Source organism: Lacerta agilis, chromosome 1 (assembly GCF_009819535.1).
Source record: "Lacerta agilis isolate rLacAgi1 chromosome 1, rLacAgi1.pri, whole genome shotgun sequence".
Lineage (NCBI taxonomy): Eukaryota > Metazoa > Chordata > Lepidosauria > Squamata > Lacertidae > Lacerta > Lacerta agilis.
The window spans coordinates 103,463,916-103,485,311 of NC_046312.1; the positions used below are offsets into that span (position 1 = coordinate 103,463,916).

General features: G+C 40.1%; 1 protein-coding gene across 3 annotated transcripts in view; it reads right to left on the reverse strand.

Moving 5' to 3' along the window:
* The window catches only part of CCDC148 (coiled-coil domain containing 148), a 101,991-nt gene continuing 80,595 nt past the window's right edge, over positions 1 to 21,396 (reverse strand). For 2 of the 3 annotated variants that reach the window (XM_033165389.1, XM_033165380.1), the window contains exons 11-15: positions 20,176 to 20,325; positions 15,161 to 15,279; positions 5,862 to 5,979; positions 1,058 to 1,198; positions 1 to 231 (exon numbers count right to left, since the gene is read on the reverse strand). In XM_033165389.1, coding sequence (XP_033021280.1) covers positions 79 to 231; positions 1,058 to 1,198; positions 5,862 to 5,979; positions 15,161 to 15,279; positions 20,176 to 20,325 — 681 coding nt within the window. In that variant the 3' untranslated portion in view covers positions 1 to 78. The remainder of the gene's footprint in view (positions 232 to 1,057; positions 1,199 to 5,861; positions 5,980 to 15,160; positions 15,280 to 20,175; positions 20,326 to 21,396) is intronic. The other variant, XM_033165399.1, reaches the window with a different exon arrangement.

Genomic DNA, 21,396 nt, shown 5'->3' on the forward strand with positions numbered 1-21,396 from the left:
TTATTTCCTGAATTAAAAAAGTTTATTCAAGAATTCTTAATAGACTATTCCAAAAGATTCTGAATCTCTGATTAGTGCCTATTTGTACATTTTAAAGACTACAGACTCCATGTCTTTCCTTGGAAGTTTGGGCGGAGGTATTTTAGGCAAAAGCTCCTGAGCATAAAGTGTTTTATGTAGTCCAGCTTCTCGGAGAGCTAGCTCCACACGAACCCGGGTGTCGGAAATGATCTGTTAAAAAAGAGGGGAAAGAGGATGTTTGTATATATGAATCTGTAGGTACAGATTTTGAGCGAGTCATCTTGAAAGGAGCAGCTTTGATTGCAATGCCATTTATTAAAAAGGCAACATATAATATACTAGCCAATCTGGTATTAGCCAGATGTGTATGGATAGTTTTGGATTACAGAAACATATACAGTAGAATCTCCATATGACAAATATGCCTAGATACTTCTGGGGAGTAGGGCATGCACCTATTGAACAGGTATTGAACACAGAGGTCCTGAATACAGTGCATGGTAACATGCATGCAACTGTAGGTGCGAATTCAGGGAAGTTAAATCCCAAATCTGCCTTCCAGTATCTTATTACAAAGTTGTAAAGTGCTTATGCAGACAAATGTACATCTTCCAAGATGGCTGCTGCAGACTAAAAATATTGCAGCAGGCAGGCAACAATGGTGGTCAGAAGGAACTGAAAACAGGGCAAAAAGTCAGCAAGAGCTGCAGTAGAGAAAGGTAGTACATAGAGAAGTGCCTCCTTGGTTTGAATTTGGGTGTTCAGACATCCTTAAACAAACTCGAGACTCCAAGCACAGCATAAACGCAGCTCTGGGGCTGAGCAAAACTGGCCTCATGCAAATGGGTTGACACTCTACCCTCTAACCCAATGAAGACTCCTAAAAATGGGGGAGAAGGGGTTTCTTTATGTTTCAGATACCTATTATCTCCCACCTCCAGTGGTTTCCCACACAAAGCATAATTACTCCCTGCATTTAACATTTTTGCTTTTGGTGTGGATGTGCACACACACATCAGGCAGGAAGAGCAACTACCTGGTCATTAGTGAATGTATGCAACTCAAACAGAGGCTTTAGCAGAACAAATTCTTCTTCTGTTCCAATGCCCATCCGAGCTTTAGATGCCACTGTGTCGGCCATCATTCTTGCAGGGTCAAACTCTGCAACAACAGCAACCTAAGAGAGATGTGGAAATCGTCAGCAGTGCAAGTATTTTCTGCGACCCAACCTTAAGATCACAGCTTCCCTTCCTTCCACATTTATGTTTTTTGATGGTCCTTGGACACAGAACTAAAGAAATTCCGAATATTAAACGGTAGATAGGCACCTGAAATAAAAGTACCAGAAGGCTTGCATGATTCTCGCTCAGTGCTGCCATACAAACTCACTTCTGCAGCACAAGTCTTCAACAAATTATTGTTTGTTAGTTTAAAAACAACTTGTTCCCTTCGCATTGTATCCCAAACACTCCTGCAATAATGCCACATCTGAAAGGAGCTACACTGAATATAGAGTAATTTAAAAGATGAGTTGTGGATCTTTTATATGCCTCTGGAACCTGAAAAATAACCTTTTACAAAATCACACCACTTGAGAGGGGTCTTTTATAGCTGCTGTGTGGAGACTACCATCATATAATTTCAACATGCAAACTGACCCTGGATTTGCCAGCCTCAAAACACCAGCTCTGCCTCTTTCCTTGTGATGCACTATGCACCAAGTTGCTGAGACAGTTTTTTTAGGCTGCAGAATGTGTTGTCATTCAGTATATGTAGACATAGGCTAATGGTGTTTTTTTGTGGGGGAAACCCAGCAAGAGCCCTGAGTATAAATCAATCTGAAGTAGAGCACGGTTGCTGACATATCTAATCAAGTGACTAATGCAAGAAAAAATACTGAGGAGCAAGCCAGGGAGCAGCTTGGATGTGGCTTTTTCTTCTGGAAACAGATCCTGTTTGTATCAGTTTGAAGTCACAGATAAGAGGATGGCATCATGGGGACCAAAACATAGATCAATACTGTAAAGCCTGCCAATTGCAAGGGGACAGGAACAGCAAAGGCACAATTCAGTTATGATGAAAACCACAAGTCAATTAACCGGTGAGAATAATAACTGCAGGTTTAAAATGTGGGTTCTTATTGAAGTAGTGTCTTGTGAAAGGATGTTTAGCAGGAAAAGAATTCATTTAAAATTGTCTGAGGTGGTTGTTTCTTTTTATCTAAGCGATGCAGTCAAGCTTGAAGCAATTTGTTATGTTTTCATGAGATATACTGTAGTTATGTTTGTAAATATCACCTGCAATAAGATACTGCAAATTACCACATTTTCCCGTCTATAAGATGCCCCCATGTATAAGATATTTGGGGGGACTCCAAATTAAGAAAACACTCCTCAGCACTACCCGTGTATAAGACGAGCCCCAATTTTAAACCTATATTTTTTTTTGGGGGGAGGGGAAACCCTAGTCTTATACACCGAAAAATATGGTAATTTTAAAAACAAGGGAAAGGATACACTGTTGGACAAATGGTTCTGTTGGACCACTAGCTTATTAACCAGTGTAACTGATCTAGCAGTGGCACAAGAAGACCCTCCCCCTGCCCCTCTGATCTGGCCCTAGAACCCAAGGTTCTTCCTAGTACTGCTGCACCTGCAGCAGGCATAGTTGCTGCTGTGCCTGCATATATTCCCTGCCCAAGCATAGTTCAGATGTGCCATGCAAAATTTTAATAACATGGTCAGAATGGAGGCTAAGCAGTTATCTATTTGGAAACCTCAGGGGGGGGGGGTCAAAACCACACCAATGCTTTTGGCAAATTAACATTTTGCAGCAACTCGAGCACTTGGTTAGTTTCCCCCTACGAGTGGGCTAGGGCCTGATGAATAAACACCTTCCAAAACTAAGAAATAGTGTAATATTTTAAAAGTGAAAGGCAATTTCAAGCCAAAGCCCATTGATTTCCCACCCTGCCCTGCACAAGACATATTGCAGACCTGGGACAATGTGGTGACTCCAGCTGAAAATAGAAATTGAGTCATGATCTGAAAGGAATAACACTAAGAAACACATTTACACTCCAGCAGATTCATAAAAAGACTGGAAAAAACCCAAACGAGCAATACTTTAACTTCTTGTTTGAAAAAAGATCAGGAAAATACTCCTGACAAATGCAAAAAGAATGCAGTCATATTAGGTCAGGAAAGAAGAAACTAGGCACTGCATGCTGTTATACACTCAAGTGGCTGGAATGAATCTTAAATTCTCCATCCAGCTTTTGAAATATTACAGGGAGGAGGCTTTTGTCTGGCTTATTTACAAAAACATTTGTGGTCAAAACAGCAGTCAATGAGCCTGGCCCATTCAGCTCAAAGTAATTTAAGCAACCAACACTTTCCCAGGTGTAAGTACCCATTAGTTCACATATACAAGCGGGATTTATAATAGTTTTGTTACTGATTTATGCTTGTTGAGATCAGCCTCCTTAACCATCTGGTCCACAGTCATATAAACAGGTATGCTGGACAAAGCCCTTATCTAGGCTCTCTGTATCCCCAGCTGTATGTTATGTTCAACACAGAAATTGTAGCACATTTTCCTGCATCTTCTCGCTTGGTTCACACACTCACAAGTGAAGTGGCAGGCAACCTCCGTCTATTCCTAAGCAGTCTCCTTGTTGGAAGATTCATTCCCCTGTGTGCAGTCATGGGTTTATTGTTTATCAAATGACTGGGTATGTGTTTTCATTCCAGAGTGGGAAGTCGGAAGTGACGGAAGACAGGATGTTTTATTTTACTGTGTTCCCTTAAGTGGGACTATTGTCCTTTGTTCTTTCTCTTTGCTGCCTGATGCTAGAGAAAGAGGGAGCCATGTTGAAGAGCTCCGTCTGTGTATTATATGTAATAAAGTAGATTAGCCAACATGCTGAGTTGCTGTGGTCTGTTACGCAACTGTGCAAACCTCTGCGGATGCCTAAGTGTATTGATGTCCTCCCACATCAATCACTGAGATGTCGGGGACCAAGGAAGCAGAGAAGCTCCTGAACAATCGTCCAGGAAGAAGGGAACATGCCATTTGGGCATGTTCTCTGCCAGGGTTCTACTTGTGAGTAGAGGCCGTTTCCAATCAGCAACATTATTTCGGCTTCATTTCAATGCACGCCTCCTTGAGAGTAAGTTCCATTGACAACAATGGAACTTACTTCTAAGTAAACATTCACAGAATTGTGCTCTCAGGCATTTAATTCTGACACAGTTCAAGTAACTGGGTTTACTGGAAGAATGAAAGAATATGTTTCTTGCACAGAAGTTAAGCATTCTACCAGTTATCTTCCTTTTTCAGAAACTATAAATGCTGCCAACCCAAAATATTAAATTCAAGAACTAACCAAAACTATTAATTGTGTGTTTTAATGCCATTTGCATCTCCACACACCATTCAAGCAGTCAGTAGTGACTACAACAAGCTTTCAAACTGTTGGGGTGGAGACTCATTCTGGTTTGCAGTCTCAGCATTTGCAGAGTAGCACCTGCACCTACAAATGCTCTAGGTTGAAAACCATACCAAAGGAAATCATGGGGATCATGTCTGAATCATGGTGGTGACAGCTGAGAGCTCGTACAGCAGTTTAGTATCCGAAGGATGTATAAAATCCATGGTGTCAAACTTCCATTTTAGGTGAGGGGAGGGGAAGATGCGGAAGTTAATAGGAAATCACAAAATTATTCCCCACCCATACAAATGGTTCCCTTAAAAATGACATAATACAAGAATATAGGAAGCTGACCCCTTTCATTGGACCAATCTGTGCTGCTGAAAGTTTATGCACATTTTAAAATTACCTATCAGCCTTCATTCCTTTTTCCCACTTTCAACACTGTAAGACTCGATCCATTTGATGAGATAGATGGATGGCTGGATGATCAGGCAGACACCTGCTATATTCTCAGACATGGCGTCTCTCCACTATGTGCCCATATGCCCAACCCCAATTCAAATTCAGACCCGGGGGGCGGGATGATTAACGCCCTCTACCAACCCATTCAAGGCTCCCAATCCATATAAGGGCCCCTTCACTGGCAATTTGTATAAAAATTCCTGGCACTTAAAGGCATAGATACAGAGATAATGTGGATTGGTTGAAGGTAGAAGAACATTGTGCAAAACATTCCCTGTCCATTTATCAAGTTAACATATTTTTTCATGTATAACACTCCCCCATGTATAAGGCTCAAAATTAAGAAAATGGGGGGGGGGGAGATTGCCCCCGTGTGTAAGACTACCCCCCTTTTTAACATTATTTTTTAGTAAAAAACTAACAAACCTAGTCTTCTAAACGGAAAAGTACGGTACTTTCCACTTTATGAGTAGATAGTTATCTACTGCTGCTCTTTCTCATATTAACAAAACGAAACTGAAAATGTGGGGTGATCACAGTGTGTGGTGTATCTTCTAGAAAAGCCTATTAGACCCATACACGTGGCGGGGGGCACACCATGGGTGGAATTCACCTAGCAAACCTCAGCTGGCTGGCTGAATGACCTGTGGGAACCCCCAGAACAGTACATGGGGTGAGGGGAAGGGGTATCATTCTATCTGGCAAGCTGTTCTGCTTGCACAGATGCAATGTCTGTAATGGTGCAATGCTGAATTCTACCCCAATATTTTTAGATTGCACTGTTAACAGCTTCTGCTGCAAGCATTAATCTAGCAATGATCATGCACAGATACAAACCAAACAGCAAGTGATGAAACAAAGCTAAAAAGATTTTTCATGTCTTGAGAGACTGCTATCTCAAATTGCACATAAAAAGACTCAGGTTATACAATTAAAAAGATACCTGTTGCCTGAGAGCATCAAGACGTCTCTTCCTTTCTTCTTCCTCATGGGCTTCTTTGAGTATTGCTTCTCTTTTCTCCATCAAGCGCTTTTCCAAAAGCTTTTGTCTAAACTGAACTCTTTGAACAGGAAAACATGAAGTCAATGCTCTGTCTTCGAATACTATTTAATAGTTTTATATAGGGGTGGGGGAGGGAGAAATTCGATTCAGTTCACATTTAAAGGAGAACATATCAAATCGGCACTTTTCGAAACAATATGAGAAGCAAAATATAAGACAGACATCCTTCAAAATTAATTTACTTGAATTTTGCGATGTAGTTCTCCAACTAAAGCATTTTCACAAGGGGCAATTGCTTGCAAAAAATTGTGCATTAGTCAAAACTGAAAACAAAAACATGTGTATTAGGAGAATTTCATACTAAAGTGCTGATGAATTTCTATGACAATTTTTAAAAAATTGTTCCAGAAATGGAGAGGATTTAAAAAATGAGAAATTGGAAGAATCAAGGTTGACGGATCCTTCCAGATCCTTAATTAGGAACAATTAACATCTTATTCAGAAGCAACAATCGAATCAATACTTTTCTTAGATTTGGGTGTGTAGAATGAATGTTCTAAATTTGGTAAAAGGTTCAAAATCACATATGGATGCTGACAATCCCAGATAAATTGTGTGAATGTCAAAATAAATAGCTGATTATCCTATTCAGGCAGCTTTCAACAATCACAGATATAGTTCTTAGTTTTTGGAGTGTTTAGTATTAATTGACCTCACATCGCTGTACTAAATTCACTAAATATTTGCAGAAGAGCTGGAAGAATGACAGCTGCATCTTCTCAATATTTTTCACATTCTTAATAGCCATTCTTATTGTTTTCTGTTCTAATCTACTTTGTTAGCAATGTCCTGTTTGGAAATAAATCTTGAGACTGATGGAAGTAATGTCAGAAGGATTTTTATTTTTTTTAAGATTTAACTCTTGACATCTGTAGATCATTACAAAAGCAAGAAACTGACTGTGTACAGATGATTGCTTTTCAGATACATGGAGGCAATATTTGGACACCTATCATAGACTAAGGGCTGGCTCATAGCAATAATGTGGACCAAGTTGTAATCTGATGAAATGGGAGAGCATTTCTGTGCCACCAGAAGTACAGGATTGTGTGACAAAAGTTACCAGAAGTTCATGGTTGCGTAATGGTCCCAAACAAATGCCCCCCCCAACTGGGGAAGCTGCTATTTGCATTTAAAAGGAAGTTGTCATTGGTGCTTCATAGCTTTGGGAAGGTGAGTTTTGTTAAAACCATAGCAGGAAAAGAGTAAGTATTCCCACTCTCATGATTCATACAATTAGCATCACATCTACTTTGGCTCTGGCTCACTCCAACAGCATCTACATTTAAGGGGGTGGGGGGCTGACTAGTGAGCAGCAAAGCCTTGTGTTAATATAATGAAGTTACCAGAAAGTGGGAGGGAAATTAGATGAATATATGAAAATTCTTCTAGGGAGACAAGACACAACGGCAATCTGAGGACTGCAAACATGTCAGTTGTGTTGCCTTATACACCTGGAGGAACATCATAATGGCATTGCTTAGCACACTTTTTCATATGGTCTACAGAGGTTTTCTTATACCCTGAAATAATGTTGTTCTTCTGCTTCAAAGAAATCTCCTAGTGTGAGAGTGAAGCATAATTAGACCTTTCCTCCCCCCCCCATGCCAGTTTTAACTAAGTTAAAAAACTAAGTTAAAAAACAAAAAACACCAAGTTGAATAATGAGCTTAGTTTACTGGTTTCAGTATTGCCACCTTTTGAAGCACTGTGAATACACATTCATGTAATTTCCGATAAGCATAATTTCATTAAAATGGCTTACAGAATGTGTCTCATACATATTTAACAGAAAATTTTGTGACCATGTTTATTGTAAGAGCTTTAAAAAATCATTATGGGCATGTTTATAATATGTACAATATTTCACCAAGAAAGCTCTTCCCTATTTTGACTCAAATAAATATCCACAGAGGTACAGAGCAAAAGGGAAACTCTGATATCAGTCAAAGAGAAAATGAGAGATTCAAGAAAGCTTTTCCATTGCTGATCATTCTGCTTCTGTGGGATGTTCGAGAATTTGGATCAAATGATTAAGACTCCAGTTTTGCATTAATGTATCTCAATCGATTACCGCTGGTTGGGTAACCTTTTCTGTTGAGGGCTGTATTTCCTCAACAGAAATACAGAAATGCATGCTGGTAATAGGTAGTGCTGAAACCAGCAGTGGGCTGGGGCAGAGCCAAAAAGTGGGCAGAAGCAAGAAGAGTCTGCCATCACTGAGCAGAAACTATGTGGAAGCAGACAAGTCTAGTCCATTAGAGCAAGATAAACACCTCTCTATCAACCTCAGTCTTGATTTCTCCAAACTCACCTTCTTGCTTTTTACCAGCCCTTGTAGAAATCAGCAGGGAGGAGGTTAGGGACAAAAGTAACATTAGTTAGCCCTACCTGCCAATGACTCTAGCTCCACCTACTGTTGACCTCCTTGCCTTTCACTCCACCAGTCCCAATGGGTGCCAGCCAGCATTGTGAGCAGCTGCTAGAATTTGCACCACATATGCTGCCAAACTGGGTAAGAGTGCCCAGCATGAGCAATGATGTCAGCTTCCACTGCTGCCTCATATCTACTACATATATGAAATCCATTCCACCACTGCTCAATAGCAGTGGTGACTTCTTCCTGCCCTTGCATACCACCTTACCAGCTGCTGCTAAGTTCAGCCTCTGCTCCTATTACGATTCAAAACTAGATTTTGAAAAATAACCTATTAAATACGTCTGCAATCTCCCCAAAGCAATACATGGGATTACTTAGAACTGTAGTCAATAGTGCCTATTTATGGCTTTATAGCTTCTAACACTTTCCTATACTCTTCAATTTGTTAAGAATGTTTGGCAAGTGCATACATCAAAAGGCTGGCGCTTGATGTGATACTATAAGCTGCAGCAATGAAAGAGGCTTTGATTTTCTTTGCCCAGAGAGCACTCCCCAGACACAAGGAACAGGGCATTTAGCCCTATTCAGCTTCCTAAAGCAACATCAGATACTTAGCATCTACAACCTTGCTTGGCTAGCAATTAACCCATACTTCATACTCCAAATCAATTAAGCCTTTACTCTACAGGAATGATTCTGTGTCAGGGTCATTACAAACAGACCCAGTACGTTATTCACACATGTGCATATACTGCATACTACACTACCATTTACCAGCACAGAAATGGGTGGGTAGCCGTGTTGGTCTGCCATAGTCGAAACAAAATAGGAAATTCTTTCCAGTAGCACCTTAGAGACCAACTGAGTTTGTTCTTGGTATGAGCTTTCGTGTGCATGCACACTTCTTCAGATACACACAGATGTGTATCTGAAGAAGTGTGCATGCACACGAAAGCTCATACCAAGAACAAACTCAGTTGGTCTCTAAGGTGCTACTGGAAAGAATTTCCTATTTTGTTCCAGCACAGAAATGTTATGCTTCCTAAGTGGATACCACTATCCCAGATTATCATAGCCACCCTACTTACAGAATCAACAGTAACCCCTTCCTCTGTGCCATCAGGTAACATTATGAATGCAAGGATAGGTTGACACAAGCCCACTTTGCGTGGAGGCCACTCTAATTTGTGAACAAGCCACAGAACTTGATTCAACAGCGGATGAGATTAGAAAAACCTACTAGTGCAACAAGCACTTACCATTAGGGATTTTTTTTAAATGCAGTTTTATTCTGTATATTTGGGTACTTTTCAGTTTGAACACCTATTTGCCATTGGCTCATTACTTCTTTATTAGGAAAAGGTTACCTAGGCCGTAGCAACATCCTTTATCCAATTTTATAACACTTCTTAGAACTAATATATATATTTATTAAACCCATAAAAGCAGCAACAGGGGGCTCAAAATATGATAGGAGGAGCAGAGCTGTGGAAAGTCTTTAACTGCTTCTCATATGTATTTCTTCATCTAAATCATACATACCCACAGATTTTGTCCATCCTTCTCAGGGAAATAATTCCCTTGCAGAACTAATAGTATCTTCTCCACCCCATCCTACCACTGCTTAAGTAAAAACAAAATCACTGGGAAATCCGATTATTGATCTTCCCAACAACATATCTTGCATGATAGGCTGTTGCCATGCATAGCACAATAAATATTTTAAAATATTATGGATTGAATTTTTAACATAATTGATTTGGTAAATTAAAGATTACAGAACTGTTTGTGCTCCTGTCATAGAGAAAAAGAAGATCACAACTGAGATATATCCAAAGCACTGATTTAAACCTTGTAACTTGATTTGTGAATTTATCATTTCTCACAAACACAAACACTCAGACTCAGTGAGATCAGGCAGCTACTCGTTCCCTATCTGATTTACAGCCAGCCAGCCGACTAGGGTTGCATAACAATGGAATAATCACTTTAAATCATTGTGTTTTCTACTGGTCCTGAGTCACAGTAACTTATTGCGCACCTTAGACACAACTGAACATTTAGTTATGGAAAATAAAAGTTACATCTCACTTTCTTAAACCTGACTATTAAATTCCAGCCCAAACAGGGTATTCTTACAGGTATTTGGGGTAAGACTTTGGGAGGCCCCATAGGGGAGAAATTATTCTCACAATTGTGGGCAGCCTTTGAGATGACTACTCAAATTGGTGCATGCTTAATACAGTTCAAGCACTCATGGGCAACTTCAAAGTCCATGATGGAACAAAGAAAGAAACTTTAGCCTACATCACACTCACACTGGTATAGGTTTTATGGGTCAAAACTGGCACCTGGAATTGTGTCTAGAAGACAGCATGGAACCACTGAGGCACTAGTGAGATGTTCTCTTTGCATATTATCCAGCTGAGGAAACATTTCACAATGGAAGTGTCTCTGGGCAAACGTCATGAGTTTATCTAGCTCACCACTGCCGATACTAACGGGAAGAGGTTCTCCAAAGTTTCAGGCAGGAGTCTCTCCCCCCTCCCCCAATCTCAAGATCAACCAGGGATTGATCCTGTGATCTTCTGCATGCAAAACACAGTCTCTATGACAAAGCTATGGCCCTTCCTCAAAGTCCATGGCGCACACACAGAGGGCTTGAAGAGAGGCAGGGTCCTGACTCACTTGTTGTGCAGGGTATCAAGAGGGTAACAAACAATGAGAGCTTCCCCACTGCTTAGGAGGGGAAATGGCAAGGGAAGTTCAACCTGCCCAAAAGCTGCTGTGGAAATTAAGAGTGGAATTCAATGCTGTGCTGTTATATATGCTCTTATTTACTGAAAAAGATATATGACTATATGACTAATAGATGCTTGGCCCAGACTGAATAGAATGGGTGAGAGCCAGTTCTCAAAATATGAAAATTTGCTACAATCAAATTTACTGATCAAGAAACACTTTAAGGTTGAAAACATGGAAAAACTAGCCGTGGTTGAACACCATCTGTTATTATTTCTACCCATCACCACTGATTTACTTTTATTTTGCTGTACAGCAAAAAAAAAAAAAGGCTTCCAATAAAGCTTATAGCTGACACTGATAAGACAGTTCCTGTCCTCAGGTTTATAATCTAAAAAGAAAAGGAAAGAGGATTGGAAGGTGGGAGGGAGGGAAGTAAAAAAACAAACAAACCCCCAAACGTAGGCACTATTTGTTATGTTACAAACAGCTGGAATCGAAAGAATTCAAGGAGAGGAGTAGTCCCAAGTTGATGGTCTTTCAGGAGAGCTGATGGAGAGGACCTACAGTCCCACATATTTCCTTTTTCTGTAGCCAGATGGAGTGATTGTTACAAGATCAAACAACCAGCAGTACCCTCCATCCTGCGAGGGTGTAACTTCAGTCACTTATCTGCATTTGGTTCCCCACTATGGCCAGAAGCTGCAAGCTAGAGCCGTATGAAATAAGGAAGCAGAAGTGGCTGTCACTAGCACATCAATTCCTCCAAAAGACAAACCTCTGCACAATATTGCCTATTCTGGCAGCTTCAGGCAGAAGGCAAGACTGGACTTGCAGCACTCCATAAGAGCAGTCTTATTAATGCTTGCCAGGTCTTGCAGCTGAGTTGCCAACACTTCATCAGCATCAGCAGGCCATCGTTGTTCCTATGAATCTAAAGGTGAAGATCATTCCTCAAGGCAATCGGTGCAGTCTCGGTTTCATGGTCAGATAAAAATTCAGATAGGAAAGCCTCTAGAAAACTGATCTGGAGAGTATGAAGCTGGAAGTCCTGCTCGATAGCCTTCTCTAAAAATGAAAGGCTTGAAACAGGAAATGGTATAGTGTATATGGGGAGAGTTAGTGTGATGGCATGGGTCCCACAATTAACAACATAACCCTGTCCTGGACCCTTCCCACCCAGTGCTAATAAGCTGGGATAACAAGGACTCAGCTGCTCCAAATGGTATCCTGCCAGACCTGAAGAACATGGGATTTTCTTTATCCAATGGATTCCTCATTACTTATTTGTATCATTAATGTTATTAACTGCAGGCAGGACTTAGTCTTAAGCAACATTAACAATCTTACGAGTGAGTTCAATGGGATTTACTCCCAGATAAGTATGCATAGGATCACAGCCTAGACCTTAGCCCAGAGATAATGCTGACATAGCCTTGCTTTGGCTTATGGGTGGACAGAGAGCAAATCCTTTCAACTGAATCTTACATTCCATTTCCTAACTTATGAGATGGAGTTCCAAAACGGGGAGTTGGCTCTTGGCTTATACTTCCATACATGTACTTTTAAAATGAAATTTGCAGGGTTGGGTGGGAGAGGAGCTTATTTTCAATATGGCCTGTATTTCTTTTACATTTCCCAAATAATTAGCTTCTCAAAATTCTGTAGAAAATCTCCTACAAAGGATCTCATTATATCTTCACGGCCAGGTTTCATTTTGAAGCTGTGTGGATACTGCACATTCCCCCAGAAACCTGACAAAAGCATAGTTCTGGGTTAAATTCACAGAATTTGTTAATCTATGGTGCCCATGAAGAGTTTATATGGGGATTGTAGGTACCAAGTGCTGAATTCACATCCATCTCTCATCTGACACTTAAAACATGAATATGAACCAAATCCACAGATCATGGAAATGTGTGCTTTCCATGTCAGGAGGGAAATGCTTTGACAAGTGAATACTTTAAGCAGAACTGATGCCTCAGAGTAAAGGTTATATAATGAATGGAGCTCAAAGGCAGATCAATGAAGATAAGTTGCCCTGAAGATTCAACATACTTCAAATTTGGAGCTTGGAAGAACTGCAGGTGAATTCTGCAGGTGAATTGCTGAGGGGAAAGTGAATCAAATCTGTCACACTTTAAAAAAAAAAGAAAAGAGAGGGAGAGAGAAACAAATAAAAGGAATGAAAAGACGAGAGAGAGTGAGAGAGAGAGGTAGATACTTCAAGAAAAAATATTTTTAAATAGGTATGAAAGGGCAAATTGGCATTACAATAATGTATAAAACAGGCCCTTCCCAACATCATTTATATTGTGAAATCATGATTATTTGTGCTCATGATGCTGTCAGGGCGGTCATACACAATCCCGCTTTCAATACTGTCTGTGCCTGCAAAATTTTGAGGAGGTTATGCTGCTTCATATCCTGCAACTTCCTTTTAAAATCTTGAAGGGCAGCTAGAAGGTGATGGTTCGCAGGCAGCCAGGGGGAGCTGGATGTTGCAACACTCAGGTGTGGTGGACACCAATGAAAATTAATGTAGACTAGCTGCCTTGGGTGTGTGAGGAAAGGGAAGCAGCAAACCTAAGAGTGCCTGCTTATGCATATCTACTCAGAAGTAGAAACGAATTCAGTCACCACATAGGTGGGTAGAGGATTGCAGGCGTCAACACCATTCACAACCCATAAATGCCTCCTTGTTGTAACCTGCTTAAATTACAGCGATTTAAAACATTTATATTAATCAATGACATTAATTCTCAGACACTGATCACAGCCTGAAGCCTTTGAATTCTGGATCATTAGGCAAGTATTTCACTCAATTGAAGGGATTACTGAAGACATCTTTTCCTATTCAACATCTAAGTATGAACTGCTGTCATCGCTGTGGTTCTTAGTTTTTATTTTATTTTATTTTATTTTATGATCACTACAGAAAACATTTAGGCAGCGTGCCTGACCCTTTATTGGCCTTGGGCAAAACCTGCAGATAAAAGTCTCTCAATCCCCAAATGGATTGACAGCCGCAATGAAGGGAAAAAACCACAAGGCATAGTCTAAAGAAAGGGCGAATTATTTCTATAACAAGCAGCTCAGCAACATGCAACAGAGGAAAGAGGTGGGTTACTATCCAGCATTGCCTTCCAAATACAGACATTTAATGTTCCTTGCTTGCTGTAAGAATTGAAATAATAAAAAAGGGTTTCAGAAAAGGAGCTAGGCCGCCTTATCAGAGCCACGGGGAAGCTGCAGGGTATCCCTTCCTTTGAATGGAAGCTTACAGAATTTGAAAGCTGATCTCTGCATAGCCTACAATCATGCGGATGCTGTGAGCCAAAAGCTACAGGATAGTTATTGCAGAGGGGGGAAAGTCTCATGATTCTGAAGAGAGCTACTGCCAGTTTTCATACTTAGAAAAGGCACTAGAACAGAGGTGTGGAACCTGTGGCCACTCCAGATGTCACTGGATCCTGAGAGTCTCCCCCAACTAGCACATGCAGTGCCTAGAGATCATGAGAGTTGTACTCCAACAACCTCTGGAGAGCCACAGGTTCCCCACCTCTGGGCCAGATGAAGCAATGTTCTAATGCATTCACAGGAGGGTAGGAAAAACAACTCAAAATATAAATCATTGCATGGAAAATATGCATGATGGTTTACTTCACAGGAATCCCCCCTACATCATGAGAAGACCTAGCACTGACTTGTCTCAAGTTCATAGCAACAGAAGAAGGGGAAAGTACAAAAGTGAAGAACTACTAACATCACTGCCCCGAGCCCCACTGAGTTCAGGAGAGCTTACCCCCAGGTAAACGTGTATTAGACTAAAACTAAAAGTGTTTATATTGGGGAGCCATGCTAAACAAAAATAATAAACAGTTTTAAAAGAAAAAAACAGTAAATAAAACTAAAAAGGATTGCTTTGAGGTTGCTGTTTTTAACAACCCAGCAGTGTATAAATTTTATGAAAAAAACAAAACAAAACAAGATTTTTAAAAAATGCTCTCCAACCATGAGTCAATAATCCACATGAGGATTCTGTTTATAACTTTACCTTTTCTTATCTTTAATGACTTGTTGAGCCAATAATTTCTTGAATTCTGCCAAACGCAGAAGATCTTTTGCTTCCAGTTCCTTCCACCTGCGCTGCTTTTCAGCCCAGTACCTTTTCACCTAAGGTTTGAAAGAACACAAAATGAAATTTGAAAAGGAGAAGGCTTCTATCACTGTGAAAAGGCAATTTTGGTTTCAATAATAACGGTTTTATTTGCCCATAGCAAGATAGCAATTTAAGTGTCCATTCCACATTCTCAAACAGAAGGGGGGGGGGAACTGGCTTGAGGAATTGCTAGGGGTGGCAGTGTTTGCTATAGCATTCTGCTCTTCCATCCTTTTTAGGGGCAGGCATTACAGACGGCTTTATCCCTGCAAACATCAAGAAGGAAGCAGGTTATCTTTGATCTAACAGTTTCACTCCACACATCCAGAAAAGAGCAATATTTACCGGTAAATAGCAGTAAAACACCCGGAGGTATACATGCTAGATATGAGCATGTGAATGAGAGAGACAAGAAAAGGCAACAAATGCAATGATGGTCCATTGGATTTTTTTATTTTTTTTTGCTTTTCTCTTAAACACACACACACACACACACACACACACACAAGAATAATTGGAAGCAGATGTCAAAGGAAGCAGAATAAGAAAAACTGGCAGTATTTGAACAATCTGATCAAAACTAGCACCAATGAAAGCAAGAGTCAGTACTATAATATGAGAAGATATATAGAAAACAACTCTACCATATTTCATAGCTGGTAATTTGGCTGTGATGTTTATAGAATGACATTCAACAACTATGGATGTTTGCTCTGAGCAAAGGCTAATTAATAGGACAAGTGCTGCCTCTGCTGTGGGGAAAAAAATCAGTCTACACAGAGATAAACCAAAGCTTAATTAAATTGAAAGAACCGATTTTTCTCTTGAATAAACTCAAAGGGGAGGGGGGTGTCCAATTTCCCCTGCTCTTTAAAACTCTTCATTTCTTTGAAGCAAAGAAATAGCAATCACCCCAAACTTTGTTTCTCCATCTCTGGACTGTCATGGTCTCAATTAAAATACAATTATTAAACAACAATGTGGTGCATTTTCCACATATTTAAATGAAAGCAATACCAAAGTACAGGCCAAATTATAGGCTATTAGGTGTTCCTGGGTCAGTGACTAGAAATGGACATATATTCCTTTGGATTTTAGAGGAGGAATTGGCTTCTCTGAGAAGGCAATAAATGGAAAGTATGGGATTCCTGGAAGCAATGCTTCTTTTAGTGTACAATGTCCACTTGAATGCCCCACCACATCTGTTCACTAATTCACATGTTTTTGGGTGGGTTGGGAGATGTATTTAGGGTAAAATGAGGATAGATTAATTTTCTGATTGTGGAATATGAATTGTAAAGGCTGTTCTTAATTGAAGTTCAATGAGCAATTTCAACTGATGTCAAGAGATTACTGCATCTGTGTGACTCAACCCTTGGACAAGTGATAACAGCAGAGCTCAGTGCCTCCTCCAATTGTTTTTAGTTTTGTGAAGCCAAGAGGTGTTCAACGCTTGTCTGACAGCTGATCTACATGACCAAAATATACTGATGTGGTACAGTTTTCCTGGTCATTGTTAAGATGTGAACTAGTCCTCTACCGATCCAAACCAGACTCTCTGCACATGGAAAATGGGCCAAACCCCTAAAATGTATTTTATATAACTGACTCTTTATTTCGATTCTTTGTATGGTTGTTTTATTGCTATGGCCAATGGCTGACGCAAATAAAGATTCATTCATTCATGGAAAATGGGAATGACAAGGTGAACTAGCAGAAAAATGGGGTCTTCTCAAGTATTTATTACCAGGAAGAAACTTCAACTTTGTCAGAATCCTGGGCTCCCACATAAGGTAAAGGTAAATGACCCCTTTATATAAATGCATGCATTTAATATTCTTAAGAGAAGCAAAACTGTGATTAACTCTAAAAGCATATGATTTACAATATTTACCCTGTAAAAGGAACGGAAGATGCATCATTCAGTTAAAATTAAGATGGCAAATATACATCAATAATTTACAGCCAACAAAATTAATAGCTTCATTAAAGAACACATACATACAAATGAATCCAAATGAATGTCTAGGGTGAATTTTAAATGTCTAGGGTGAATTTTAAGTACATAAATAATTCCTTGGTTTTCCCTAGTGTTTTACAATATCCTAAACAACACGAACATTTCTATCATGTCCATTTTACTATGAGCCCAGTGGTTGGAGGACTTAACTATATATTCTGAGGGTTTTCAAAGTCACTCTGACTTACACTAGATGGCAGTCTCCACTCTAACTGGGTATCTACTAAATCTACTGGGCTGATTAAATAAAAGTAGGATAAAATGCTGGCATCAGCATTTCCTTGATGTAGAAGTCAGAGTGCCATCTTACACCATTTTTATTGATTGATAGGTCCTGTGGCAAGTCTCTGGTGCTAACCTACATTTTAGAACTGCAGATCTCACTAGATTTAATACTTATCCAACACCCTATGAGTTTTGTGGCCACTTTCAAATGAAAGCAGGAGACAGTCAACCTCCTTGCAACCTTTGATCTCTACAAAACTGACGAATCTACAACCTTGTTTAGGAGCTCTGCTTAATACCTTCAGAGTCATGGAGCATCTAAATTATATCTTCATGCTTCTTTAAATCATTCTAAGACAGCTATCTTCAGTGGATTAATTCCAGTGAAGCCACTGGAACTACCCGGAACTAGTGGCTTGACGAACAAATTCAGAGACCATTTTGTACAATTACAGCTCACATAAGAAAACCTAGCTTGCAGCATTGTTTTAGCTTGCCAAAGTGTTTACTGTTACAATTGCTTCCAAAGCTATCACTTTAAATGCACTTATTTCAATAGATCAAGTCAAATCTATCAGGCAAGCATTTCCCGAAATGCTGATAGTTTCAGCAGATAAGCATTTACCAAACAGGGTTGAAATCTAATACAGATTAATTTTAAGTATCGTTTTATTTAAGCTATTTTATAGGCATATTAGGATGATAGCAGCAACTCGGTATCTCTGATTACTACCACAGTTCTGCTAAATATCACTGGACATGTTTATGCCTTATAATAAAATCCGTCCTATTGTATTAATTGCCTTGTTTTATGCTATATTGTCCAAGACATAAATCACGCTCTCATAAAATGTTGGTAGGGTCAACAGTCTTTTTGGAATAAACCTGAATAATAATAATAATAATAAAACTCTGGTCAGCATTATATATATTACTACTCCAAACTGTAGCAGCACACCAGCTATATGCAGCAACATGCCCTATTGGTATTTAATAGATTTTTACGCATTTTTATTGGGCCTACTTAGTTTCCCAGAATGATACATTCTAGACATAATCTGGAAGCATTTTGCGGTTTGCTGATTTATGGAGTTGTTGCTGTTGACATCCGTTTGTCTTGAAAGACAATGGAGTGTGCTTCCAGAGGTGAAGTCAAACCGCTGGAGAATCACAGCACCTGCTGTGGCTGTTGAGACCAGTAACTCATAACTGCTGCCTCTTGTGTTATTTTTCATTTGTTAACAGCACTGAAGTGACCTCTATGGGGCACAAGCTGAGGCATTGTGTTTGGAGGTCCTGGGCTGCCCAGACAAAAAGACCCCCCCCCTCTTCATTGCTGATGTGGTCCAAAGGAAAGCAGAGCAATAGATTTGGCGATCTGGCACCAGCTTGGCTGCAGGAGTTGCTGGAAGGATCTCATAAAACACTAGTAATAGTAATAGTAGCAATGGTTGTAGTAGTAGCAGGGTGCGGGTGGGGAAATAAACCAAAACAAGGATATCTCAGAATGCACACACAGAAGTGCTTGTCCAATGCCTTTGGATCCTAGCCAGGGGGAAATCATGTTTCAAGTTCTGTTTGCTAATATACTCTGCCTCTAAAACAGTGGATTTAGAAATGTAAATAAAATAACAGGAGACAGCCCTTGCTAGTCTTCCTCTTGTCACATATTTCAAAATGCCTAAAACAAATGAGCTTTACTGAATGGGGGCAACACTTTCCTGTGATATAATTAGATGTGCCTTGCTTTTCCTCGATAGCCGAATACATTTGTGCAGGAACAAATCATTTGCATGCAGCAAAATGCAGCAGTGATAACATTCATTCAGACCTCAGGAGTAGTGATAAAGGTGCTTCTTGTCTGGATGCAGTTACTCTTTTTATTTGTATAAAACATCCGAATAGTACAAGATTGAGCTCTATGTTTTGCCTACTTATGTTGCTTATGAGGGACTAGGAAAGAAACACATCAAGCTGTACGGTTAAAACCTGGAAAGCTAAGCTAAAGGGCTATTACAAAGTTGTCCCTTTTTAAAAGGTTGCTTCCCCCCTCCCTCATAATGAACAGGATACTGCTTTGTGAAAATAACTTTCAGATAAGAAGCAGAACATATACTTCCTATGGTACTCCCCCCTTTTCTCTCTCCTTCCCCTATGTTCAGCAAAATGAATGCTAATTCAGATATATGGAGTAATATCCACTTTTCTCCTCTCCCTTACTATAGGCATCGGGCCCGCTGTTCACTGAAGCTGTCTATGTGATGCTCCAATTGCAGTGTGCAGACATTACATTGTGATGCTTATTTGGTGCATTGCAGCATACCTTGCTGCAGCACTGGGAACCACAGTGGTCTTTGCCACATTAGCTCCTGACAGCAAAACCTGCCAGACATTATTTCCTCTCTGTGACAGTGTAGGAGACACATGCATATGCCTGGAACTGTGCTATTAATAAGAATAGCAATTAAACAAACTTGGTATGATCACAGTAAAAAATGGCATGGAGTTTTCAAGCTACAACAAGCCCTGGCAGATCTCCACTAAGCACTCATTAATCTCTGTAATAATGTTAGGGACTGTTTACAAGGGTATAAAGTATCAAGATCAATTAACGCTTTAAATGTATTTAACCGTTTAACACATGCCACATACACACACCACACACTTTGCATACTTTTTCTTTGTCCTCTGCTCTCTGAAGCATTTCTTTTTCCTTTTGAAATTTCTCTTTTTCATCTTCTTCTTCCTTTCTCCTAGCAGCGATAGCAGCTTCCAGTTGGGAAGCCTCTTCCTGCTGTACACGCCACTGGAGGACCTAAACAAAGATGGAGATTCTGTTCCAGTTCAGGTTTTAACAACAGGTTAAACAACAGTAACACCAAGACAGCAGGGTCTTCTTCTTCTTCTTCTTCTTTTAAATGGATTGGCTTCAGCAATAGCAAATGGCCAGCACTAGGAAATGAGGAAGAAGCAGAGTAGAGTCAACATTTGTTTATGTATTTGATTCTATCCCATCATTTGATCCAGAAGGATCCCCAAGGTGGCTTACACAAAATAACACAACAAAGCAGCTTGTGGGCTCCTTCTAACTCCCCTGACGCATAACATTTCTCCAAGGTCCTTCTCTGCCTGGGATGGGGAGGGGAGGATTGGGGCATGATACTTAATGGAGTAAAGGCTTCCTCTTATCAAACCTGACCATTGGCCACGCTGGCTGGGACTGATGGGAGCTGGAGCTCAAAATCATCTGGAGGACCACAGGTTCTTCATCCCTGGTTTAGGGAAACAAGCTAACCTTCAACTGTGGTATGAAGTTGGCTTGTTTCCCTATACTGTGGTTATGATTAGCTACAGTTTAGGGTTTGGATGTAATGCTAAACTCCAGTTAGTTGAAAACAGGAACAAAAGTTTGGAATTCCTTCATGACAGATGAGAAGAGGTTTAGTGTTACATCTGAAGCTGGTCAGTGTTGCATCTTGGAACAATACAAAAGCATGCAAAAGCAAAAAGTGTTGGGAGTACACAACAAGAAAGCCTTCCTTTCAAGCCTCCTTCAGCTGAGCAAACAAGAATCTGTCTCTAGCCCAAGGTCATATTCATATGCAGGGATTTAAATTGGTACATGATGCAAATTTAAGACCTTCCTTGAATAGAATACACATTCCAATTTCTCTACTGCATTCTGTCCTTCCTGTAACATTCATATGCAACACAAATATGGACTTGTATTCTCATCCAAGCATGGATAGTGCTATATTGTTGGCATCTGTCTGTCTCAAAGAGACTATGGAGTGTGCCTGTGGGGTGAAGTTAAACTGCTAGAGAATCACAGCGCCTGCTGTGGCTGCTGAGACCAGTAACTTATAACTGCTGCCTCCCAGTGGCG